We start from the raw sequence: 27,276 nt of genomic DNA on the forward strand, positions 1-27,276 counted from the left end.
CAGCAGATTTCCCGGCACGACACTACACACACAGCTCTGCTACATACACGCCAAGCAGCAGATTTCCCGGCATGACACTGCACACACAGCTCTGCTACATATACGCTAAGCAGCAGGTTTCCAGGCATGATACTGCACACACAGCTCTACTTCATACATGCCAAGCAGCAGGTTTCCCGGCACGACACTGCACACACAGCTCTGCTACATACACGCCAAGCAGCAGGTTTCCCGGCATGACACTGCACACACAGCTCTGCTACATATACGCTAAGCAGCAGATTTCCCGGCCTGACACTGCACACACAGCTCTGCTACATACACGCCAAACAGCAGATTTCCAGGCATGATACTGCGCACACACAGCTCTGCTACATATACGCTAAGCAGCAGGTTTACCGGCATAATACTGCACCCACAGCTCTGCTACATACACACTAAACAGCAGGTTTCCAGGCATAATACTGCACCCACAGCTCTTCTACATATACGCCAAGCAGCAGGTTTCCCGGCACGACACTGCACACACAGCTCTGCTACATACACGCCAAGCAGCAGGTTTCCCGGCACGACACTGCACACACAGCTCTACTACATACACGCTAAGCAGCAGGTTTCCCGGCATGACACTGCACACACAGCTCTGCTACATACACACTAAGCAGCAGGTTTCCCGGCATGACACTGCACACACAGCTCTGCTACATACACGCTAAGCAGCAGATTTCCCGGCACGACACTACACACACAGCTCTGCTACATACACGCCAAGCAGCAGATTTCCCGGCATGACACTGCACACACAGCTCTGCTACATAAACGCCAAGCAGCAGGTTTCCCGGCACGACACTGCACACACAGCTCTACTCATACACGCTAAGCAGCAGGTTTCCCGGCACGACACTGCACACACAGCTCTCCTCATACACGCTAAGCAGCAGGTTTCCCGGCATGACACTGCACACACAGCTCTGCTACATATACGCCAAGCAGCAGGTTTCCCGGTACGACACTACACACACAGCTCTGCTACATACACACTAAGCAGCAGGTTTCCCGGCATGACACTACACACACAGCTCTGCTACATATACGCTAAGCAGCAGATTTCCCGGCACGACACTGCACACACAGCTCTGCTACATATACGCTAAGCAGCAGGTTTCCCGGCATGACACTGCACACACAGCTCTGCTACATATACGCCAAGCAGCAGGTTTCCCGGCACGACACTACACACACAGCTCTGCTACATATACGCCAAGCAGCAGGTTTCCCGGCACGACACTGCACACACAGCTCTGCTACATATACGCTAAGCAGCAGGTTTCCCGGCATGACACTGCACACACAGCTCTGCTACATATACGCCAAGCAGCAGGTTTCCCGGTACGACACTACACACACAGCTCTGCTACATACACACTAAGCAGCAGGTTTCCCGGCATGACACTACACACACAGCTCTGCTACATATACGCTAAGCAGCAGATTTCCCGGCACGACACTGCACACACAGCTCTGCTACATATACGCTAAGCAGCAGGTTTCCCGGCATGACACTGCACACACAGCTCTGCTACATATACGCCAAGCAGCAGGTTTCCCGGCACGACACTACACACACAGCTCTGCTACATATACGCCAAGCAGCAGGTTTCCCGGCACGACACTGCACACACAGCTCTGCTACATATACGCTAAGCAGCAGGTTTCCCGGCATGACACTGCACACACAGCTCTGCTACATATACGCCAAGCAGCAGGTTTCCCGGTACGACACTACACACACAGCTCTGCTACATACACACTAAGCAGCAGGTTTCCCGGCATGACACTACACACACAGCTCTGCTACATATACGCTAAGCAGCAGATTTCCCGGCACGACACTACACACACAGCTCTGCTACATATACGCTAAGCAGCAGATTTCCCGGTACGACACTGCACACACAGCTCTGCTACATATACGCTAAGCAGCAGATTTCCCGGCACGACACTGCACACACAGCTCTGCTACATATACGCCAAGCAGCAGGTTTCCCGGTACGACACTGCACACACAGCTCTGCTACATATACGCCAAGCAGCAGGTTTCCCGGCATGACACTGCACACACAGCTCTACTACATACACGCTAAGCAGCAGGTTTCCCGGCATGACACTGCACACACAGCTCTGCTACATACACACTAAGCAGCAGGTTTCCCGGCATGACACTGCACACACAGCTCTGCTACATACACGCTAAGCAGCAGATTTCCCGGCACGACACTACACACACAGCTCTGCTACATACACGCCAAGCAGCAGATTTCCCGGCATGACACTACACACACAGCTCTGCTACATATACGCTAAGCAGCAGATTTCCCGGCACGACACTACACACACAGCTCTGCTACATATACGCTAAGCAGCAGATTTCCCGGTACGACACTGCACACACAGCTCTGCTACATATACGCTAAGCAGCAGATTTCCCGGCACGACACTACACACACAGCTCTGCTACATATACGCTAAGCAGCAGATTTCCCGGTACGACACTGCACACACAGCTCTGCTACATATACGCCAAGCAGCAGGTTTCCCGGCACGACACTGCACACACAGCTCTGCTACATATACGCTAAGCAGCAGATTTCCCGGTACGACACTGCACACACAGCTCTGCTACATATACGCTAAGCAGCAGATTTCCCGGCACGACACTGCACACACAGCTCTGCTACATATACGCTAAGCAGCAGATTTCCCGGCACGACACTGCACACACAGCTCTGCTACATATACGCTAAGCAGCAGATTTCCCTGCACGACACTGCGCACACAGCTCTGCTACATATAGGCTAAGCAGCAGATTTCCCGGTACGACACTGCACACACAGCTCTGCTACATATAGGCTAAGCAGCAGATTTCCCGGTACGACACTGCACACACAGCTCTGCTACATATAGGCTAAGCAGCAGATTTCCCGGTACGACACTGCACACACAGCTCTGCTACATACACGCCAAGCAGCAGGTTTCCCGGCATGACACTGCACACACAGCTCTGCTACATATACGCCAAGCAGCAGATTTCCCGGTACGACACTGCACACACAGCTCTGCTACATATAGGCTAAGCAGCAGATTTCCCGGTACGACACTGCACACACAGCTCTGCTACATACACGCCAAGCAGCAGGTTTCCCGGCATGACACTGCACACACAGCTCTGCTACATATACGCTAAGCAGCAGATTTCCCGGTACGACACTGCGCACACAGCTCTGCTACATATACGCTAAGCAGCAGATTTCCCGGCACGACACTGCACACACAGCTCTGCTACATATACGCTAAGCAGCAGATTTCCCGGTACGACACTGCACACACAGCTCTGCTACATATAGGCTAAGCAGCAGATTTCCCGGTACGACACTGCACACACAGCTCTGCTACATATACGCTAAGCAGCAGATTTCCCGGCACGACACTGCACACACAGCTCTGCTACATATAGGCTAAGCAGCAGATTTCCCGGTACGACACTGCACACACAGCTCTGCTACATATAGGCTAAGCAGCAGATTTCCCGGTACGACACTGCACACACAGCTCTGCTACATATACGCTAAGCAGCAGATTTCCCGGCACGACACTGCACACACAGCTCTGCTACATATACGCTAAGCAGCAGATTTCCCGGTACGACACTGCACACACAGCTCTGCTACATATAGGCTAAGCAGCAGATTTCCCGGTACGACACTGCACACACAGCTCTGCTACATACACGCCAAGCAGCAGGTTTCCCGGCATGACACTGCACACACAGCTCTGCTACATATACGCTAAGCAGCAGATTTCCCGGTACGACACTGCACACACAGCTCTGCTACATACACGCCAAGCAGCAGATTTCCCGGTACGACACTGCACACACAGCTCTGCTACATATACGCTAAGCAGCAGATTTCCCGGTACGACACTGCACACACAGCTCTGCTACATATACGCCAAGCAGCAGGTTTCCCGGCACGACACTGCACACACAGCTCTGCTACATACACACTAAGCAGCAGGTTTCCCGGCATGACACTGCACACACAGCTCTGCTACATACACGCCAAGCAGCAGATTTCCCGGTACGACACTGCACACACAGCTCTGCTGTACCGCGTTCCAAGCATACACAACTTTCAGCTTAGACATGAAACCTTATATTACCGCACACTCCAGAATGCAACCAGCTTGACTCCTCCCACACACATGACTGATCACGTGGCGATGACGTCAGGAAGGTCCTGTACCGTCAGCGCTAGCCGCCAGTAACGGCCGTTGTTAGGAAGCAGCATGACACAGTCTATAGTGGTGCAAGGTGAGTGGCACTGGTCCGCATTAACCCTTTGAAGACCACTTGTGGTAGAGCGCAGTGTGTAGAAGGGACAGAGGTACATAATAATGTGGAGGACGTTTCTATTCTGCCTGGTAACAGTGGAGCAGATGTGCCGAGAGCAGTGACACAGACTTGTGCATAGCAACCAGTCAGCGCTCAGTTTCCATAAATTGCTGTGGAATAATGAGTAGCGTTCTGACTGGTTGCTATGGGTTACAAGGCCAGTTTACCGTTGTGAATGTACATGGCTGCCCTCTGCTGGTGAGGAGGATTTTGTCTCTTGCCTGCTGACCTGGGCAGTATAACTATGGGGCCATGTAGAAGCGCCACCTAGTGCTCAGTGCAGTCATAGGCTACATTCACATGACCGTTCCGTTTTTGCAGTTCGCAAAAAATGGTCCTGTTTTTCCACAGATGCATCTGTGTGACAACCGCATACGTTCCGTTCCGTATACGGTCCGTGTGACATCTGTGTGACAACCGCATACGTTCCGTTCCGTATACGGTCCGTGTGACATCTGTGTGACAACCGCATACGTTCCGTTCCGTATACGGTCCGTGTGACATCTGTGTGACTTCCGTTTTTTTTGCAGACCACCAAAACAACAGAAGGAGCATTACATACAGTCCATGGTATCTGGCTAGATGCTGGTCCCCATATAAGGTCTATGGCGCAAAGGGGTAGGAGCAAGCGCACTGCTCCTACCCCGCGGCTGCTTTCATCTTCCAGAGCTGCCACTCATTAGGCTCATACATATTCACTGCTTCCCCGCTCACCGGCCTCTGTAATTGGTTGCAGTGAGACGCGCCCCCACGCTGAGTGACAGCTGTGTGACTGCAACCAATCACACCCTCCGGTGGGTGAGTCTATATCGTACAGTTAAATAAATAATTTAAATAAAACGTCGTGCGGTCTCCCCGAATTTTGATACTCAGCCAAAATAAAGCCACACGGCTGAGGGCTGGTATTGTCAGGCTGGGGAGGCCCATGTTATTGGGAGCCCCCCCAGGCTAAAAATATCAGCCAGCAGCCGTCCGGAATTGCTGTATCATTAAGGCTACTTTCACACATCCGGTTTGAGCTGTGCTGCTCAATCCGGCCGTGAAACCTATGCAACGGATGCAGCGAAAACACCGCATCCTTTGCATAAGTTTTTACATTAGGCCCGTCCGTTTTTTACGGTTGCGGCACGCTACTGAGCATGCGCAGTGGAAGAAACCATAAGTGGCGGCCGGATGCGTTTTTTTCCGCATCGCGCCACATCCGGCGTCCATAGGCATGCTTTGAAAAAAGCGGCCGGATGCTGCGCGATGCGGTTTTTCTGCCGGACAAAAAAAATGTTACAAGATACGTTGCCTCCGACCACCGCTTTAATTAATTTTGCCGCATCCGGAAAAAAACGGATGCAACGCAAAGCCATCAGGCACAATCCGGTAACAATGCAAATCTATGGGGATAAAACGGATGCGGTACCGGATCCATTTTACCTGTTTTTTTCCGGATTGTGCCTGATGGAAAAAACCTGATGAGTGAAAGTAGCCTTAGATGCGATAGTCCCAGGACTTTACCCATCTCTTCCCGACTGCCCTGGTGCAGTGGCAATCGGGGTAATAAGGAGTTAATAGCAGCCCATAGCTGCCACTAAGTCCTAGATTACTGATGGCAGGTGTCTATGAGATACCCCCATCATTAATCTATAAGTGAAAGTAAATAAGCAAAAATACTTTATTTGAAATAAAAAACAATAAAGCATCCTCTTTCACCACTTTATTAACACACCAAACACTCCTCCAGGTCCAACGTAATCCACATGAGGTCCCACGACGCTTCAAGCACTGCTACATCTGAATCTCACAGCAAGAGCTATAGAACGTGACCATCTGCTGTGAGATTCAGGCCGCAAGTTAAGTGAGCCACGCGGTCGATGGAGACGTTACTCAGGAGATTTCCAGTCACCGGTGGAGGACTCCAGCTGTGACCACACATCATCTGAGCGATGTCACCGCTACTCACAGCCATGTGACTTGATGTGATGCGGACCATGGAACTCAGTGACAAGCGTTAACGTCATGAGTTCAGCGGCGCTCATCACCGCAGGTAATGAACTTAGCTAACCTCATGATGTCGGCACTCATCGTAGACAGATGAGAAAGACATATATAATGTCCCACTCCCCTGCATTTTGTAATTTTGCACTCTTTAGTGCCATTCATGTGGCACTAAAGGGTGTTTAGCCTTGTACTTAGCCAAAAAATAAATTATTAAAAAAAAACGACGTGGTGTCCCCCTATTTTTTGTACACAGCTGAGGTGAAGCAAACGGCTGCAGACTGTGGCTTGCAGCTTTACCTTGGCTGGTAATCCAAAACACCCAGGGGACCCCACGCTGTTATTTTAAATTATAGAAATAATTTAAAACAAAAAACGTGGGGTTCCCCCAAATTAGATTACCAGCCAAGGTACAGCGGACAGCTGTGGTCTGGTATTCTCAGACTAGGGAGGTCCGCGGTTCTTGGACCCTCCCCAGCCTAAAAATAGCAGGCCACAGGTACCCCAGAAGTACCACATCTATTAAATGCGCCAATCCTGGTGCTTTGCACAAACTCATCCCGTTGCCCTGGTGTGATGGCAAATGGGTTATTATATGGATTTGATACCAGCTGTGTAATGTCACCTGGCATCAAGAACAGAGGTCAGTGATGTCACGGCATCTATCAGATACCCGACATACTACAGTATGTAATAAAAAAAAAAAAAAATGGACACATTTTTATTTGACAAAATTCTCCCCAACACATTCCCTCTTTCACCACAATTTATTGGAAAGAAAAATCAAATACGGGTCCAGCGTAATCCAATAAGGGGGTCCCACGACAATCCACACCATAGTCACTGTCCCAGGCAATGAAGAACAGAATGTTCCCCATTGGCTGGGAGAGTAATGCAGTGACCTGAGCTAACATCAATAGGTCAGCCCAGGTCACTGCTGGGGATGGCAAGTGCTGCCGTCAGGAGGTTAGCTCAGATCATTACCTGTGGTGATGAGATGTGTTGCACTCTTAACGTCAGTGCTCGTCACTGACTTTGCCACATTCACAGCGAAGTATCGCGAGCGGCATGAGACGTCACCGCTAGTCACAGTCCCGGGCCGCCCATGAGACTTGATGTGAGAATGCGGCGGGCATGGAAGTGAGTGACGAACGCTGATGTCACAGGAGTGCAGCAGACGTTATCACCACAGGTAATGAATATTGCTAACCTCCTGATGTCGGCGCTCGCCATCCCCGCAGCTGCTTGCATACTGCTGTGCGAGCAGTTGCGGACACACTGCAGTGTGAGCAGCTGTGGGGCTCGCGCGGGAGTGGGACACAGACTGCAGGCAGGGGCACCCGACGGAAGCCACTTGGAAGTGCTTCCGTGTGATTTCCGGGGATTTTGTGGACCCATTGACTTGTATTGTGTCACGGTCCGCAATTATGGCACAGAATAGGACACGGTCCATAATAATGGAACGAACATACGGCATCCGATGTATTTTTTTTTTTTAGGAACTGATGGCGCACGGAAGTGATTCCATGTGTCATCCGATCGTGCTCAAAACACATTGTAAAGATGGTCCTGTCAGTAGGTCCGCAAAAAAAGAAGAAACTGAACAGGACAAATGTAATGGTCGTGTGAATGAGCCCTTACTGGTAACACAAAACACATTGACCTTGTCAATAGGTCCGCAAAAAAGAAGGAATTGATCAGGACAAACGGAAGAGTCGTGTGAATGAGCCCTTACTGGTAACACAAAACCTCTGGAAATCTAGCAAAATCAGCTCTCCTAACTCCAAATGCCCCCCTGCCTTCTGAGCCCCACAATGTGCCTAAACCACCATTAGCATCCACATGTTTGATCTTAACATAGTGAAGAAACTAGAGCCCGCTTATTTTACAGGTACATGGTTCCAGAAGCACAAGCTGGGCACAATGTATTGGGCCCTACAATGTGTTGGGCACTACAATGTCAGATTTGCATTTTTCACTCTGCAACTTCCTCTGCGTATTTGTTTCTGTAAACACCAATAGCGTAAAAATAGCCACTACAGCCAAAGATGAATTCCCAGAGGGGTGTAAATTTTAATAAGGGGTCACTTGAGGGGGGGTTTCCACTGTTTAGGTACACCCTGGGTCTTGATTGAGTCTGCAAACTATTCTAGAAAAATCTGCACTGTAAAAGTCAAATAGCGCTCCTTCCCTCTCGAGCCCTGCCGTGTGGTAACAGTACTGTACAGCCTTATATGGGGTATTGCCACAGTCAGCAGAAATTGTATAACAAAATGTAAAATCTGGATCTATTCACCACACAATGCTATACAATTCTTTCACACTCCTGTGGTGTTAATATCCTCACTGTATTCACTGAGAGGTGCAGTTTGTAAAATGTATCACTTATTAAGGGTGCATGGTGTGTGAGGCGAACTGTCAGTGTTGTGAGTGCAGCACTGACAGATCTAATCCACTCCAGTGATCGACCATTGCAGTGGATTATATCAGACTGAGGGAAAAACACAGAGGCAACTGACACGCTGCTTCTTTATTCAACACCAAAATCTGCAAGGAAAAAAGAAGCAGCATGCGCGCAGCAAGTCACGATTCTCAGACTTTTCTGGGATGCGTTTTTCTTTGCAATATTGATTAAAATCTGCAATAAACATACGCATGAAAACCCGGGATAAACATGCAGCGTGTGCACATGGCCTAATGGCCGCTTTACCCGCTGCGACATCACTCAAGCAATCTCGTTGGGGTCACGGATTTTGTGACGCACATCCGGTCGCTTTAGCAATGTCTTTGTGTGTGACACCTATGAGCGATTTTGAATCGTCGCAAAAACGGTCAAAATTGCTCATCGGTGACATGCCTCCCTATTCTCGAATATCGCTGCTGCTCGGTGTACAAAGTAGTTTGACACTCCTATGGCAGCACACATCGCTGTGTGTGACACCGCAGAACGAGGAACCTCACCTTACCTGCGGCCGCCGTCAATGCGGAAGGAAGGAGGTGGGCGGCATGTTAAGTCCCGCTCATCTCCGCTCCTATGCTTCTATTGGGCGGCGGTTCGGTGACGCTGCTGTGACGTAGCTGTGACGCTGAACGAACCGCCCCCTTTAGAAAGGAGGCGGTTCGCCGGTCACAGCGACGTCGCAGGGCTGGTATGTGCGTGTGACGCTGCCTTAGCGATAATGTTCGCTACGGCAGCGATCGCACGATATCACATGTACGATGGGGGCGGGTGCTTTCGCGCTCGACATCGCTATCAATTGCTACCGATGTCGTAGCGTGTAAAGCGGCCTTTATACTCCTTTTTCTCTGCAGTCATTTGTGTATTTTTGCACTATATTGTATGCTTTTTCTTACTGTTATTATTATTATTATTATTATTATTATTATCTTATTATATTTCTAGTTGGACAGTGTGGAAATCAGATCGGTTGCAGGTTCTGGGACCTCGCCTTGAGAGAACATGCAGCTGTTAATAAGGTAAGAAATATAATAGAAACTGGGCGTTACAGTCATGGGCAAAAGTGTTGTCACCCTAGAAATTGTTTCAGAAAATTATTACAATGTTTTGTTATACACATTTATTTCCTTTGTTTGTATTGGAAGAACACAAAAAAAAAAACAAAATAGGAAAAAAGGCAAATTTTACATAATTTCACACAAATCTACAAAAAATGGGCCAGACAAAATTGTTTTCACCTTTCCAAAGATGTTTGTAAATAACTTTGTTTCAAGCATGTAATGCTCGTTCAAATGCACCTGTGGCAAGTAATAGCTGTGGGCAATATGAAAATCACACCTGAAACCAGATAAAAAGGGGAGACGTTGACGCATTCTTTGCAAAATGTGTTTGTGTCTTTAACTTGTGTCTAAATACTTTAAAGTGGGCTTCAGATTATTTTGCACTGTTAGTTCATCATATCCTAATAACCAACATTCATATATATTGAGATAATTGGTTAATAATTGGTTAATAGGAATGATTAAGAAATACACCTAAAGGGGGCTTTACATGCAGCGACATTGCTAGCGAAAGCACTCGCCCCCTTCGGTTGTGCATCACGGGCAAATCGCTACACGCAATATTGTTATTCCCCGTCACACGGACTTACCTGCCTAGCAACATCACTGTGGCCGGCGCACCGCCTCCTTTCTAAGGGGGTGGCTCGTGTGGCATCACAGCGACGTCACACGGCAGCCGTCCAATAGAAGCGGAGGGGCAGAGAGCAGCTGAAAGAAAGTCACGCCCACCTCGTTGCCGGAGGACGCAGGTACGGTGTTGTTCCTCGATCCTGGGGTGTCACACGTAGCGATGTGTGCTGCCTCAGAAACGACGAACAACCTGCGTCCAGCACCAGCAACAATATTTGGGATTAGAACGACATGTCAACGATCAACGATATGGTGAGTAATTTTGATCGTTAGCGGTCGCTCATACGTTTCACACACAATGACGTCGCTAATGTGGCCAGATGTGCGTCACGAATTCCGTGACCCCAGCGACATCTCGTTAGCGATGTCGTTGCGTGTAAAGCGGCCTTTAGGAACGCTGCTGCATGTCACTTAATTAGGAGCGGGGTGAAAATAGACAGGAACGGCCAACAGCCTCCTGTGGAAAAAAAGGTGACTTTTCTTTGCTTTTTATTCTAGATTTCAGGCATAACACTTTTGATGAATCGGGCCTATGTTTATGTTTTCGCTTTTTAGAAAAAGATATTGCCATAGATGAGACAACATGGAATGAATGATTTATATAAGTTTTCAATAAACAGATTTTTTTGTCGTTTTGTTTTTTTCTTTTTAATATTCATATATTTTAATTTTCAATATTCATTTTTTGAAAGGAAAGAGTAACTGTATATAGTTGTTTTCATTTGGACCATGTACATATCAACTAAGTAACAAATAACCTTCTCTTTCAGAAAGGAATATATGATGAAGCGCTGTGCAGCTTTTTTAGAAATATTGATACTAGGTATGTAGTGCCCAGTCTAGGATTGTGTGTTACAATGACCGCTGTGGATTAGATTCTGTACTGGCCCCTATTCAGCAACACTTCCACAATCCCTTCCCTTATAACACTGCTACTGCTATATACTTCCATACAGAGTCATTTCTTTATCGTTCCTTTGGGAGACCCAGACCTTGGGTGTTTAGCTTCTGCCTCCGGAGGACACACAAAGTACTACACTTAAAAGTGTAGCTCCTCCCTCTGAGCTTATACACCCCCTGGTGAGCCAGTCCCAGCCAGTTTATCGCTTTGTGTTCAGGAGGCATACATCCACACATGCATTCTCATATGATTTTTTGCTTTTTGGAAAGAGATTGAAGAAATGAGTCTGGACTCCCGGCATGTCCCTTCTCACCCCACTGTGTCGGCGGTGTTGTAAGGTTGATTTCCAAGGCTGGAGCCTTACATGCCGTGCTCCTTCACCATCCCTCCTGGGCTCTGGATTGAAGTGGGAGCCAGCGCGGTCTCCATGCCTGGCAGGAGACCGGTCTCCGTCCACAGCCCCTTCAGGACTCTGTTGGACCGGAGCACTCATCCCCAGGGACCTGGCCCTGCATCTCAGCAGCTAAGTACCTGAGATGTTCATATGTTGGGGGTCTCTGTCCTTTATTGTATGGGGAGAGTGTGTTTGCTGTACTTGTTTTTGGCATTTCCGGCGGGTTCTCAGGCTTTCGCCCGAGAACCGCGCCGATGGTGCCTGCGTATCGGCCTCGCTGCTCAAATTTAGGCCCCGGCTTCGCCGGAGGCCTAGTTTCTGTAACCTGCCCTCGCATGTCATTCATGCAGAGGGACAGGCACGGCTCCTCCCGGCGGCCGTCCTGCACAGGGGAGGGACACTCCCCACTGCTTGTGAGTGACTCCTCCCCTGCAGGTCTCTATGGCCCTCCAGATCCCGCCTTTTTACAGGGACGCCCCCTGTCCCGCCCCCTCTCTTCGCTCCGGCGGCCATTTTCTTGGACAGCGTTCACTCTGCGCTAGGCCATCCTGCACTCTGCATCCCTGCTGAGGTGCTGTGCATTGGGGGTCCGGGCTTCGGGATCTGGAGGACACACAACACCGCTTCCAGCGGTCTGGTAAGCCACAGCCGGTCTCTGGCTGTGGACCTCTGTATATACTCCCTGGGGTTCATTCTCTTGTAGAAGTTGTCCCCACTCCAGCAGCATGTCTCACACGAGGAGCAAGGCTCCAAAGCTTTATACTGTATGCGCTGCATGTAAGCTCCTGCTGCCTGAACCGAGCACCTATCCACATTGTGATGTCTGCTCTAACTTGGAGGTGCCACAGCCTGGAGTCTCACCCCCAGTGGTCTCTCAGGCTGCTTCTGCACCTGTGGCTGAACCCCCGGCCTGGGTAGAGTCCTTTTCTAGGTCTATCTCACAGTCATTTGCTGAGTCCATGGGACTTCTGTCCAGGACTTTGATGAATATGCATCAGCCCCCTTCACAGGGTGCCTCTAATGCTCTTGCTAAGTGTCCTTTAGGATCCCTATCATCTGACCTCCGTCCACCGGAGCTCACAGAGGATTCATCATCAGGGCACAGGCCCCGTCCTCCTAAGAGGCGCCGCAGGGTTTCACCTCCCTCCTCATCCCGCGGTTCTGATTCAAGAGCTGACTCGCGGGATGAGGAGGATGCCTTTACAGGGGGCTCGGAGGCTAACTCCATGTGCCCCATTGATCTTTCCGAGGGTGACTCAGAACTTAGTGACTTGATTGCTTCCATTAATTCTGTACTGGATCTCAATCCGCCAGTATCAGAGGAGCAACCCTCTCTGGCAGAAAAGCACCAGTTTACCTCGCCTAAGAGAGTAAAGAGTGTGTTCTTTAACCACTCCAGTTTTCAGACTGCTGTAACCAAACCCAGGGCCTGTCCTGACAAACGCTTCCCAAAGCGTGGTTCTGATGACCGTTTTCCCTTTCCACCTGAGGTGGTCAAGGAGTGGGCTCACTCCCCAAAGGTAGACCCTCCGGTGTCTAGGCTCTCAGCCCAGACCGTTGTGTCGGTGGCTGATGGCACTTCCCTTAGGGATGCCACTGACCGTCAGATTGACCTTCTGGCCAAATCCGTGTATGAAGCGGCGGGGGCCGCGTTTTCCCCAACTTTTGCAGCAGTGTGGGCTCTCAAAGCCATCTCTGCTTCTCTAGAGGAGATGCATTCCCTCACCAGGGAATCTATGCCCGAGATGGTTGCCTTAACTTCTCAGGCTTAAGCTTTTTCATCTTATGCCATGTCTGCCATGCTAGAGGCTGCTCACCGCACTGCGGTGGCTTCGGCTAATTCCCTCGTTATCCGCAGGATCTTGTGGCTTCGAGAGTGGAAGGCAGATGCTTCTTCCAAGAAGTACCTTGCTGGGCTCCCCTTTGCTGGTTTCCGGCTGTTCGGTGAACAGCTGGATGAAATTATTAAAGAAGCTACTGACGGGAAGAGTACTTCCATGCCACAAACCAAGACCAGGAAACCTGCCCTGGGTAGGAATCAGTCGAGGTTTCGCTCCTTTCTTTCCTCCAACTGGTCGTCCTCTAAGCCCTCCGCCTCATCCGCTAACTCAGCTAAGGACCAGAAATCCAACTGCCGCCCAAAAGCGCGTCCACAGAAGACCGCAGGAGGTCCTGCCACTAAGGCAGCCTCCTCGTGACTCTCTGCCCGCTCCAGCAACGTCCTTAGTCGGTGGCAGGCTCTCCCACTTTGGCGACGCTTGGTTTCAACAAGTCTCCGATCAGTGGGTGAGGGAGATCATCTCTCACGGCTACAGGATAGAATTCTCTTCCAGCCCGCCAAACAGATTTTTTTCTCTTAACTCCCCCCTGCTCCAAGGCCGCCGCCTTCTCACAGGCCGTGGCAGCCTTGCAGGCCAACGGAGTAATTGTACCAGTTCCCGCCCGGGAACGGTTCAGAGGTTTTTACTCAAACCTCTTTCTAGTTCCCAAAAAGGACGGTACCTTCCGGCCCATCTTGGATCTCAAGCTTCTCAACAAGCATGTTCGGGTGCGGCACTTTCGCATGGAGTCTCTGCGATCAGTCATTGCCTCAATGACCCAAGGGGATTTCCTGGCGTCCATCGACATCAGAGATGCCTATCTACATGTGCCAATTGCAGTTTCACACCAGCGTTGGCTACGCTTTGCAATAGGAGAAGATCATTTCCAATTCGTGGCTCTCCCCTTCGGGGTACCCACGGCCCCTCCGGGTATTCACCAAGGTCATGGCAGCAGTGATTGCGGTTCTGCACCTCCAGGGGTTGGCAGTGCTTCCTTACCTGGACGACCTTCTAGTCAAGGCTCCATCCAGCGCAGACTGTCAGCGGAGTGTCTCGCTCACTCTCGCCACTCTAGCCCAATTCGGGTGGCTTGTCAATCTTCCCAAATCCACTCTGACTCCGACCCAGAGTCTCACGTACCTAGGGATTAGAGTTGAGCGCGGTTCGTGGTTCTCCAGTTCTAGGCTCGAGTGATTTTGGGGCATGTTCTAGATCGAACTAGAACTCGAGCTTTTTGCAAAAGCTCGATAGTTCTAGAAACGTTCGAGAACGGTTCTAGCAGCCAAAAAACAGCTAAATCTTAGCTTGGTTTCTGCTGTAATAGTGTAAGTCACTCTGTGAATCAAACTATTATCACATTTCAGTGTATAGTGTGCGTGAACAGCGCCTTCAGATCACTGCTGTTTCTATAATGGCGATCGCCATTTTTTTTTTTTTTTTTCTTGTCTTCCTTCCCTAAGCGCGCGCGTCTTGTGGGGCTGGCCAGCATGTCAGCCAATCACAGACACACACACACCTAAGTGGACTTTGAGGCAGAGAAGCAACGGCATGTGTGATAGGATCTGCACGTCACATGTCCCTGCATTATAAAACCGGACATTTTCTTCACGATCGCCATTATCTGCCTTCTGCGTCTTTGGTGTCAGACATCACTGTCGCAGTTCCGTCCTTTGTCCTATCGCCGATACAGCTGTATGCGCTGCATACACAGCGTTAGACAGCTTAGGGAGAGCACATTCTAGCAGTCCTTTTAAGGGCTCGTACCGGCAGGGTCAGAGAGCCATAGGTGACAGGTCCTGCAAACAGCAACAGCGTCTGTGTAGCCCAGGTCAGGGATTTCCTCCCTGCATTTCACCATTAGGAGGGAATAGAAAGGCAGGCTTCCATTCCTCTACCCAGAGCACCACAATCCTGCCACTGTACCCTCTTGTCCTCTGCACACTCCAACTCATTCTAACTAAGCCATTATACTAGCAAACACTCAGTGTACCTAGTGGCATCCTATCTGTGGCTATTGGACTTTGCTATAGTCCCACTAGTGCAAAGACATTTGCAGAGCACATCTGCCTGCATTGCACACTCCAAGTTTTTTAAACTAAGCAATTTTACTAGCAAACACTCAGTGTACCTAGTGGCATCCTATACGTGGCTATTGGACTTTGCTATAGTCCCACTAGTGCAAAGACATTAGCAGAGCACATCTGCCTGCATTGCACACTCCAAGTTTTTTAAACTCAGCCATTATACTAGCAAACACTCAGTGTACCTAGTGGCATCCTATACGTGGCTATTGGACTTTGCTATAGTCCCACTAGTGCCAAGACATTTGCAGAGCGCATCTGCCTGCGTTGCACACTCCAACTAATTATAACGAAGCCATTATACTAGCAAACACTCAGTGTACCTAGTGGCATCCTATACGTGGCTATTGGACTTTGCTATAGTCCCACTAGTGCCAAGACATTTGCAGAGCGCATCTGCCTGCGTTGCACACTCCAACAAATTATAACGAAGCCATTATACTAGCAAACACTCAGTGTACCTAGTGGCATCCTATACGTGGCTATTGGACTTTGCTATAGTCCCACTAGTGCCAAGACATTTGCAGAGCGCATCTGCCTGCGTTGCACACTCCAACGAATTATAACGAAGCCATTATACTAGCACACACTCAGTGTACCTAGTGGCATCCTATACGTGGCTATTGGACTTTGCTATAGTCCCACTAGTGCCAAGACATTTGCAGAGCACATCTGCCTGCATTGCACACTCCAAGTTTTTTAAACTCAGCCATTATACTAGCAAACACTCACTGTACCTAGTGGCATCCTAAACGTGGCTATTGTACTTTTGTCAATTCACAGTATTGGAACGTTATTTGCAGCACGTCTGCCTGCATTGCACACTCTAACTTTTTTAAACTCAGCCATTATACTAGCAAACACTCACTGTACCTAGTTGTATCCTAAACGTGGCTATTGTACTTTTGTCAATTCACAGTATTGGAACGTTATTTGCAGCACGTCTGCCTGCATTGCACACTCTAACTTTTTTAAACTCAGCCATTATACTACCAAACAGTCAGTGTACCTAGTGGCATCCTAAACGTGGCTATTGTACTTTTGTCAATTCACAGTATTGGAACGTTATTTGCAGCACGTCTGCCTGCATTGCACACTCTAACTTTTTTAAACTCAGCCATTATACTACCAAACAGTCAGTGTACCTAGTGGCATCCTAAACGTGGCTATTGTACTTTTGTCAATTCACAGTATTGGAACGTTATTTGCAGCACGTCTGCCTGCATTGCACACTCTAACTTTTTTAAACTCAGCCATTATACTAGCAAACAGTCAGTGTACCTAGTGGCATCCTAAACGTGGCTATTGTACTTTTGTCAATTCACAGTATTGGAACGTTATTTGCAGCACGTCTGCCTGCATTGCACACTCTAACTTTTTTAAACTCAGCCATTATACTAGCAAACAGTCAGTGTACCTAGTGGCATCCTATACGTGGCTATTGTACTTTTGTCAATTCACAGTATTGGAACGTTATTTGCAGCACGTCTGCCTGCATTGCACACTCTAACTTTTTTAAACTCAGCCATTATACTAGCAAACAGTCAGTGTACCTAGTGGCATCCTAAACGTGGCTATTGTACTTTTGTCAATTCACAGTATTGGAACGTTATTTGCAGCACGTCTGCCTGCATTGCACACTCTAACTTTTTTAAACTCAGCCATTATACTAGCAAACAGTCAGTGTACCTAGTGGCATCCTAAACGTGGCTATTGTACTTTTGTCAATTCACAGTATTGGAACGTTATTTGCAGCACGTCTGCCTGCATTGCACACTCTAACTTTTTTAAACTCAGCCATTATACTACCAAACAGTCAGTGTACCTAGTGGCATCCTATACGTGGCTATTTGACTTTGCTATAGTCCCACTAGTGCCAAGACATTTGCAGAGCGCATCTGCCTGCGTTGCACACTCCAACTAATTATAACGAAGCCATTATACTAGCAAACACTCACTGTACCTAGTTGTATCCTAAACGTGGCTATTGTACTTTTGTCAATTCACAGTATTGGAACGTTATTTGCAGCACGTCTGCCTGCATTGCACACTCTATCTTTTTTAAACTCATCCATTATACTAGCAAACACACAGTGTACCTAGTGGCATCCTATACGTGGCTATTGGACTTTGCTATAGTCCCACTAGTGCCAAGACATTTGCAGAGCGCATCTGCCTGCGTTGCACACTCCAACAAATTATAACGAAGCCATTATACTAGCACACACTCAGTGTACCTAGTGGCATCCTATACGTGGCTATTGGACTTTGCTATAGTCCCACTAGTGCAAAGACATTTGCATAGCACGTCTGCCTGCATTGCACACTACAACTTTTTTAAACTAAGCAATTTTACTAGCAAACACTCACTGTACCTAGTTGTATCCTAAACGTGGCTATTGTACTTTTGTCAATTCACACTACTGCAAATCTATGTGCAGCACCTCTGCATGACAACCTCGTGCTCTGTTTTTAATAAGCTATAATGATAGCACAAAATACTGCCATTTTGTGGCATCATAGAACTGGCTGTTGTATTCCATTAGTGCCCCACTGGTGACAAGCTATTTCTAGCACCTCTACATCACACCCTCATGCACATTTTGCTACGCTAATGTTATAGCAAACTCATGGAATTCATTGCTGCATTTCATAATTCGGAGGGATAGAAAGTCAGGCTTCCTTTAGCTTTTCCTTCTGTTCATAGACAGCATCTCCAAGACAAATTTCCCCTCCACGTCTAAGTGTGGAGAGGCAGCTAGTGCGCATGCGTGTGCTGATGTACCCCAGCTGCAGCATAATTACAGTGTTTCGCCTAGTGAGTATGCTCAGCCTGACTGTGCCATTCCTGACGCTAAGTTTTCATTTCGGGATACAGCGCATGCTCCCACACTAAGTGTGAAAAGCCTCTTTGCACAGGTGCTTGCATTCCGTGCCGGGTCTAAGTCCTGTTTTGGGCATAGACACCATGCTAAAGCTGATAGTCTTTTTTCAGAGACTGTATTTCATGCTACTGAGCATGCTCAGGCACTTCCTGCATCAGAGACTAGGTCCGGTAATGAACTCTTTGGCCCTGGCCCTGATGTGGGGGTCCCATATAGACCACAGGGCATCAGGTGTCCTCCCAAATGGCTTGCAGAGGCCCACACCTATGACTTGTCACCGCATTATTGAAGCTCAGACGATGACTGGTGAGGTGTTTGGGTCATGGCAGCCATGAGGTCATCATTGAAGTTGCGTTTCCAAATAGGACGCTAGTTATGCCACTCATGACGTGTCACTCTACTTTTGTCTCCAGGAGGTGCATTGTGGTTCACCCTGGTTTGGGGCGGACCCAGGTTATAAAAGGGGCTGGAGCCAACAAGGAGGTGCGCAGTCTTCTATTATGCTCCGAAAGAGCACACCTCCATGTGTTGAACCCATTGCGGCTTTAGGCCAGAGGTAGGCAGGGATCGGGTGGTGGATGCAGGCCACCACCACAGTTGGTAACGCAGAACGGTTAAGACCAGCTCCTGTCCTAACAGTCCTGCTTGTGCAGCCCAGTGGCATTAACAGGCCTGCTGCTGCTGATGCGCCTGCTGTCCACAGGTGTGGCCCCTACGCACACGGTCAGCGTACTCAATGGCCCCTGTGTTGTTAACAGGGAGTTCCTGGGCTGGGTGGGCATGTGGACCCTGTGACGCTAACAGGGCTCACAGTCTCCAGATCCGAATGGCGTCTAACTCGGTTCAGGCTACTATTAGTTTCATAGCCACACAGCTCTGTATCCTCCACCAAACCTTCAAGTTGCCAACCTCTCCTTTTTCAACTGGGAGCACGGTGGACACTGACTGCTGATGGGGATATATACCTTTCTCTTTCTTTTCTTATTAATTTTCGTTATATAGCGGTCACAGATTATATACCACTTTATCCAAATCTGCCAGTCCCACTGTAACAGATGTTGTTTCTTCAGCAAATGTTACAGTTGCTTAACCACCAAATCCACGGACCAAAACTTTTTTCCCCTTTCCAACACACCTGTTCCCCTTTCCAACAGCATCTGTCCTTTTTCAACTCATTTTGGGATATGACCAAAAGTGCAACTGTGCAGGGACACCGTACTCAACGCCATCTCAGCACAGCAGCCATCCCTCGGTCCCTCCGATGTGGACAAGTAAAAGACCATTTCCTCCTATCCATGACAAAGCGTTGAGATTCACTCTGTGCAGCACTGGTGTTTAGTGGACAAGTAGATCTAAGATTGCGTACCACATTCTGCAGATACTCCTGTATACGTGCGTCTATTTCTATGGCAGGAATTAGTTCGCCAAATTTTGTCTTGTACCGGGGATCTAACAGTGTGGCAACCCAGTATTCAGGATTAGTTCAAATTCATACAATCCGAGGGTCATGTAGGTAGTGCAGCAAGAAGGCGCTCATGTGTCTTGTGCATCCAGGAGGACCAAGTCCTTGGTGTGTTGGTGGCAGAGAGGTGAGAATCGTGCATCCTTCCTCTGCCCTCTACCCACAACCTCGCACAACCGAAATGTGAGCAAGCTCTCACTCATCTGCTGAGTCTTCCATGCCCATCGCCAGTTCGTCCTCCATTTCTTCATGGGCTCCTGCACTTTCATCAACACTTTTTGCTGATACTATGCGCCCTTGTTAATCCCTCTCCCTCACCATGAATGCCGCATAGGTGCCGCTGACCATCTGGACCTCGTAGATCTTGTTATCCCTTCCGCATATGACTCCTCCTGTACTTCCTCCCCTTCCTCTTGTCCCAACACCTGACTCAGAATAATAATTACAGTGTGCTTCATCATGTAGATGACCAGAATTGTCACGCTGAGAATGACATTGCCAGTGCTAAACATCTTCGTCGACATTTCAAAACTGTGTAGCAGGGTGCATAGGTCCTTGATCTGACACCACTCCAGCAGCGTGATCTGCACCACCTCTGGATCAAGTTATCCCAGGCTATATGTCTTACCGTATTTCAGCAGGGCTCTGCGGTGCTGCCACACACGCTGCAACATGTGCAGATTCCAATTCCTGCGTGTCGAAACATCGCATTTACGGCGTTTAACTGCCAGACCCTAAGACTTCCGGAGTGATGAAAGTTGTTGAGCTGCTGTGTGCGCACGATGGAAGTGAGCACATAGCGAGCGTGTCCACTGCACAAGGCCATGTAGGCCGTGATGGTGTTTTAAAAATTGCTGGCGAATTCGGTTCAACACGTGAGCCCTAAAAGGCACGTGTGTCACATTGCCCTGAGGATGGCCCGCAGCCAGGTTTGCATCATTGCCGCACACGGCTGTTAAGTCACCAACGTAGTCCGCTCCGTCAATTTGTACTCCGGTTGCCAGGTGACAACGTGTTCCTTTCATGAATAGTGCTGATGATGTGAGAGTAGTCGATGCCAGCGGCGCAGGTGGACGCAGGTTATGCTCACCCACTGGGCTGCATTACCTTGACAGATGCAGAATCTCTGGCTGAATGTAGCTGGTGGGTATCTCACAGATGAAATACCATCATTCAGCTACAACCAATGGGAAGACACCACACCCTTTTTTATGCCCATCCTGTCTGCAGACCACTGCCAGACATAGCTATGAACCTCTGGTTAATTTTACCCCCAGTTCAGTTTTATGATTTTGTGTGCTTGTTACCTGACTACTTTTCCTGCTTGCTGTTTATGTACCTTGTTGGCCGATACGCATTTCAACTCTGCTTGTTTTCTGATTCTTTCCTGGCCGTCCCATTCTGTTCCTGTTCCTCAATTAATGTTTTGACCCTGCCTGACTACTATTCTCTGTAATAGCGGTGTGACTCACATTTCCCATACATTTCAAAGTAAAGCTTTGACCGCCTGATGGCATTGAGCTCTGCTGCCAGCATAGTAAGGAGGTGTGTGGTAGTCCTTGTGCGCAGTTGCAAGGAAGGGTGGCCTGACCACACAGGGTTTGCGCCAAGGTAGAGGACCCACACGAGGTTGAAGAGGCAGAAGCAGTGTATTAACTTCTACATACAGAACAAGGATTGAAACAACTCGTGGGGACGGCAAGACTTGTACAGCAGACCCTTCTCCATCTCTCACCATAGTTTGCCAGTGCCCAGTCAGTGACATGTAATGACCCTGTCTATGCTTACTGGTCCAAGTATCTGTGTTGAAATGCACCCTGTCGCACACAGATTTTCTCAAGGAAGTGGTGATGTTGTGTGCGACATGCTGGTGTAGCGCGGGCATGCTTTTCTTGGAGAAGCAGTGGTGATTGGGCATGTGGTACTGGGGCACAGCGACAGACATAAGGTCTGTAAAATCCTGTGTGTCCACTACGCGTAAAGGCAGCATTTCGGTAGCCAACAGCTTACAGAGGGATAGAGTCAACCACTTAGCTTTGTCATGGGTTGCAGTAAGTGGCCTTTTATTTGACCACATCTGAGGGAAAGAGATCTGGCTGCTGTCTGTAGACGGTGTTGAGTAGGGTGTCCCTGGAAAAATGCAGGTTTGTGAGAAAAGTGCAGGCGGAGACATGATGTTGCCTTCATCTTGCCTTCAGATCTGTTCATCTTGTATCATTTTTAAAAAACACATCAAGCAAGGGTTACTCCAAGCGGAGTCTACCTTTTTTCCCAACATTGGGCACACAGACACCCCATCAGTGGCAGCACTTGTGCCCTAGTTGCAAACAGGATGTTTTGATTTGCATCAAGCACATTCCAAATCCACAAGCATTTACTCTCCCCAGGATGACACAGGGGTAGTAAATTCCTTCTGGATCCATGACTTGTTCATTTTGATGAACGTCAGTGTGTCCACATTGTCACTGGACAGACGCGTGCGCTTATCTGTCAGCACACACCCAGCAGCACTGAAGAAGACACGTTCAGAGACAACGCTGGCAGCTGCACACGACAAAATCTCCAAGGCGTAACTGGAGAGCTCTGTCAATTTTTCTAGATTTGAAGCCCAAAAGGAGCAAGGCTCCATTTGCAAAGTCATTGCATCGATGTTCATTTGGAGATACTCCTGTATCATCCTCTCCATCCGTTGACTATGTGTCAGACTTGTTGTCTCTGGTGGCCTTGCAAAGGAGGGTCTAAAAAAATTATGAAAATATTCCATAAAATTGCTGTTACCAGCACCAGATACGGTCCTACTGGTACGGGTAGACTGTTGAAGATGACGATGCCGTCCCATGTTTGTCAAGTTACAACTGGGAGAATCACTCCCTTCACCTGCACGGTTGTTTGGTGTAAAAGCCGAGCTAAGATCGAGTAACAGCTTATGCTGATACTCCAGCATACGTGCGTCCCTTTCTATGGGTGGAATTATGTCACAAAATTTGGACTTGTCCCGGGGATCTAATAGTGTGGCAAGCCAGTAGTCATCATCACTTCTAATTTTGACAATCCGAGGGTCATGTTGGAGGTAGTGCAACAAGAAGGCACTCATGTGTCTTGCGCAGCCATGCGGACCAAGTCCACGCTGTGTTTGTGGCATAGAGGTGCTAACCGTTCTTTCTTCCTCTGACATCTCCCCCCAACCTCTTTCAACTGAATTTTGACCAAGGTCTCCCTCATCCGCTGAGTCTTCCATGTCCATGGACAGTTCGTCCTCCATATCTTCATGTCCTCCTGCACCTTCCTCAACATCTCGCCTGCTACCATGCGCCCTTGTTGATCCCTGTCCCCCATGGTCCCATGCCTGCCGCGTTGGTGATGATGAACGTCTGGACCTTGGTGATGTTGTTGTGTCTTGCGCATATGAATCCTCCTGTAGTTCCTCCCCTTCCTGTTGTCCCACCCCCTGACTCCGAATAGTGTTTAGCGTGTGCTCCAGCATGTAAATGACTGTAATCGTCATGCTGATAATGGCATTGTCAGCGCTAAACATATTCGTCGCCATGTCGAAACTGTGCAGAACGGTGCATAGGTCCTTGATCTGAGATCACTCCATCAGGGTGATCTGCCCCACTTCTGCATCTCGTTGGCCCAGGCTATACATCATGACGTATTGCACCAGGGCTCGCCGGTGCTGCCACAGTCGCTGTAACATGTGGAGAGTTGAATTCCAGCGTGTCGCCACATCGCATTTCAGGCGATGAACCGGCAGGCCGAAAGACTTCTGGAGCGATGCAAGTCGCTCAGCTGTGGCGGTTGAACGGCGGAAGTGAGCACTGCAGACAGTTTACGTGCCCTGGTCAGAAGGCCATCTAGGCCGGGATAGTGTGTTAAAAATTGCTGGACAACAAGGTTCAACACGTGAGCCATACAAGGCACGTGTGTCACCTTGCCCAGGCGAAGGGCCGCACCCAGGTTTGCAGCATTGTCGCACACGGCCTTACCAGGCTGCAGGTTGAGTGGAGACAACCATTTATTAAACTCGGACCGCAGAGCTGACCACAACTCCTCAGCTGTGTGACTCTTATTCCCAAGACATGTCAAGCTAAAGACCGCCTGATGCCGTTGCGCTCTGCTGCCAGCATAGTAATGAGGGGTGCGTGATTCCTTCTGCGCAGTGAGAACGCTGGTGGCCTGACCAGGCAGGCTTGGGGCGGAGGTGGAGGACCCAGATGAGGTGGAGGATGCAGAAGCAGTGGCGGAACTTGGACAGACAGAGGATTGACACACAAGTCGTGGGGACGGCAAGACTTGTGCAGCAGACCCTTCACCATCTATCAACATAGTTACCCAGTGCCCAGTCAGCGACATGTAACGTCCCTGTCCATGCTTACTGGTCCAAGTATCGGTGGTGAAATGCACCCGTTCACACACAGAGTTTCTCAAGGAAGCGGTGATGTTGTGTGCGACATGCTGGTGTAGCGCGGGCACACCTTTCTTAGAGAAGTAGTGGCGACTAGGCATCTGGTACTGGGGCACAGCGACAGACATAAGGTCTCTAAAATCCTGTGTGTCAACTAGGCGGCAAGGCAGCATTTCGGTAGCCAACAGCTTACAGAGGGATAGAGTCAACCTCTTAGCTTTGTCATGGGTCGGAGGAAGTGGCCTTTTATTTGACCACATCTGAGGGACAGAGATCTGGCTGCTGTGTGTAGACGGTGTTGAGTAGGGTGTCCCTGGAAAAATGCAGGTTTGTGAGGAAAGTGCAGGCGGAGACATGATGTTGCCTTCATCCAACGTAGGTGCTATCGATGTCTGATAGAGCTGTACACACTCACTTGTTTCCCCTTCCAAACCAACTGACGACCTACCAAGCAAACTGCCTGTTGCGGTTACAGTGGTGGAAGTTTTGCGTGGAAAAACAGGTGTGACAGCTGTCCCCACAGTCCTAGAAGATGAAGAGCGCGCGGATGCACTGGAAGGGGCGGGCGGTGGATGGTTCGCTCCGCTAGGCCGCATTGCAGCACAGTGAGCTTCCCACCGGGACCTATGATATTTATTCATGTGACGATTCATGGAAGAAGTTGTCAAACTGCTGAGGTTTTGACCTCTACTAAGAGAATCATGACAAATTTTACATATCACATGATTTGGGCGATCTTTTTCTATGTCAAAAAAGGAACAGGCTAGGCAAGGCTTAGAGGCCATGCGACCTGTTGATGCACCCCGAATAATGCTCATAGGCAGAGTGGTGGCTGAGGATGCAGTTGTAGACGTGCTACCAGTGCTCCGACTCTGTCCAGGAAGGCGCAAGGTAATTTCGTCGTCGGTTGCATCCTCCTCCACCGCCTCTGTTGACCTCCTCGAGTGCCTGACTGGGGGTTGACAGTAGGTGGGATCTAGAACTTCATCATCAATTGTTGTGTTTGCACTCCCCTCCCCCTCAGACCGAGCCTCTTCTTGCCCTGACCGAATATTTAAGTTGTCATCCCAATCGGGTATCTGCGTCTCATCTTCATCAGTATGTTCCTCATTGCCTATAACCACAGTTGTTGGAAAGGCAGCATTTTGGTAGCCAACAGTTTGCATTTTATGAAAGTCAACCTCCAAGCCATGTCATGCCCTTCTAAAAGCATGTATAACACAGCGAGGGGACTCCAACCACAGTCTCCCTCGTTTCCACTCACTGGGCCACACACACCCCACTTGACTGGCATCGGTTGAGCTCCCTTTTGAAAAAGAAAAAGATGCTTTGCATGAAGCACTCTCAAAAATACGCGTGCCTTTCCCGTCCCCTGGCTGACCCAGGGGAAGAAAAGTCCTCTGAGAGCCATGACTTGTTCATCTTGGTTCTTTTAGAGACACAGCGAGGGGACTCCAACCACAGTCTCCCTCGTTGCCACTCACTGGGCCACACACACCCCACTTGACTGGCATCGGTTGAGCTCCCTTTTGAAAAAGAAAAAGATGCTTTGCATGAAGCACTCTCAAAAATACGCGTGCCTTTCCCGTCCCCTGGCTGACCCAGGGGAAGAAAAGTCCTCTGAGAGCCATGACTTGTTCATCTTGGTTCTTTTAGAGACACAGCGAGGGGACTCCAACCACAGTCTCCCTCGTTTCCACTCACTGGGCCACACACACCCCACTTGACTGGCATCGGTTGAGCTCCCTTTTGAAAAAGAAAAAGATGCTTTGCATGAAGCACTCTCAAAAATACGCGTGCCTTTCCCGTCCCCTGGCTGACCCAGGGGAAGAAAAGTCCTCTGAGAGCCATGACTTGTTCATCTTGGTTCTTTTAGAGACACAGCGAGGGGACTCCAACCACAGTCTCCCTCGTTTCCACTCACTGGGCCACACACACCCCACTTGACTGGCATCGGTTGAGCTCCCTTTTGAAAAAGAAAAAGATGCTTTGCATGAAGCACTCTCAAAAATACGCGTGCCTTTCCCGTCCCCTGGCTGACCCAGGGGAAGAAAAGTCCTCTGAGAGCCATGACTTGTTCATCTTGGTTCTTTTAGAGACACAGCGAGGGGACTCCAACCACAGTCTCCCTCGTTTCCACTCACTGGGCCACACACACCCCACTTGACTGGCATCGGTTGAGCTCCCTTTTGAAAAAGAAAAAGATGCTTTGCATGAAGCACTCTCAAAAATACGCGTGCCTTTCCCGTCCCCTGGCTGACCCAGGGGAAGAAAAGTCCTCTGAGAGCCATGACTTGTTCATCTTGGTTCTTTTAGAGACACAGCGAGGGGACTCCAACCACAGTCTCCCTCGTTTCCACTCACTGGGCCACACACACCCCACTTGACTGGCATCGGTTGAGCTCCCTTTTGAAAAAGAAAAAGATGCTTTGCATGAAGCACTCTCAAAAATACGCGTGCCTTTCCCGTCCCCTGGCTGACCCAGGGGAAGAAAAGTCCTCTGAGAGCCATGACTTGTTCATCTTGGTTCTTTTAGAGACACAGCGAGGGGACTCCAACCACAGTCTCCCTCGTTTCCACTCACTGGGCCACACACACCCCACTTGACTGGCATCGGTTGAGCTCCCTTTTGAAAAAGAAAAAGATGCTTTGCATGAAGCACTCTCAAAAATACGCGTGCCTTTCCCGTCCCCTGGCTGACCCAGGGGAAGAAAAGTCCTCTGAGAGCCATGACTTGTTC

General features: G+C 49.2%; 1 protein-coding gene across 2 annotated transcripts in view; it reads left to right on the forward strand.

Moving 5' to 3' along the window:
* Window positions 1-4,282: 4,282 nt before the first annotated feature.
* TUBE1 (tubulin epsilon 1) overlaps window positions 4,283-27,276 on the forward strand; it is a 90,308-nt gene continuing 67,314 nt past the window's right edge. The window contains exons 1-3 of one of the 2 annotated variants that reach the window (XM_075338334.1): window positions 4,283-4,372; window positions 9,843-9,916; window positions 11,359-11,411. In XM_075338334.1, the coding sequence (XP_075194449.1) occupies window positions 4,348-4,372; window positions 9,843-9,916; window positions 11,359-11,411 (152 nt within the window). In that variant the 5' untranslated portion in view covers window positions 4,283-4,347. The remainder of the gene's footprint in view (window positions 4,373-9,842; window positions 9,917-11,358; window positions 11,412-27,276) is intronic. The other variant, XM_075338335.1, reaches the window with a different exon arrangement.

This window comes from Anomaloglossus baeobatrachus, chromosome 3 (assembly GCF_048569485.1).
Source record: "Anomaloglossus baeobatrachus isolate aAnoBae1 chromosome 3, aAnoBae1.hap1, whole genome shotgun sequence".
In the NCBI taxonomy this organism is placed as follows: Eukaryota; Metazoa; Chordata; class Amphibia; order Anura; family Aromobatidae; genus Anomaloglossus; species Anomaloglossus baeobatrachus.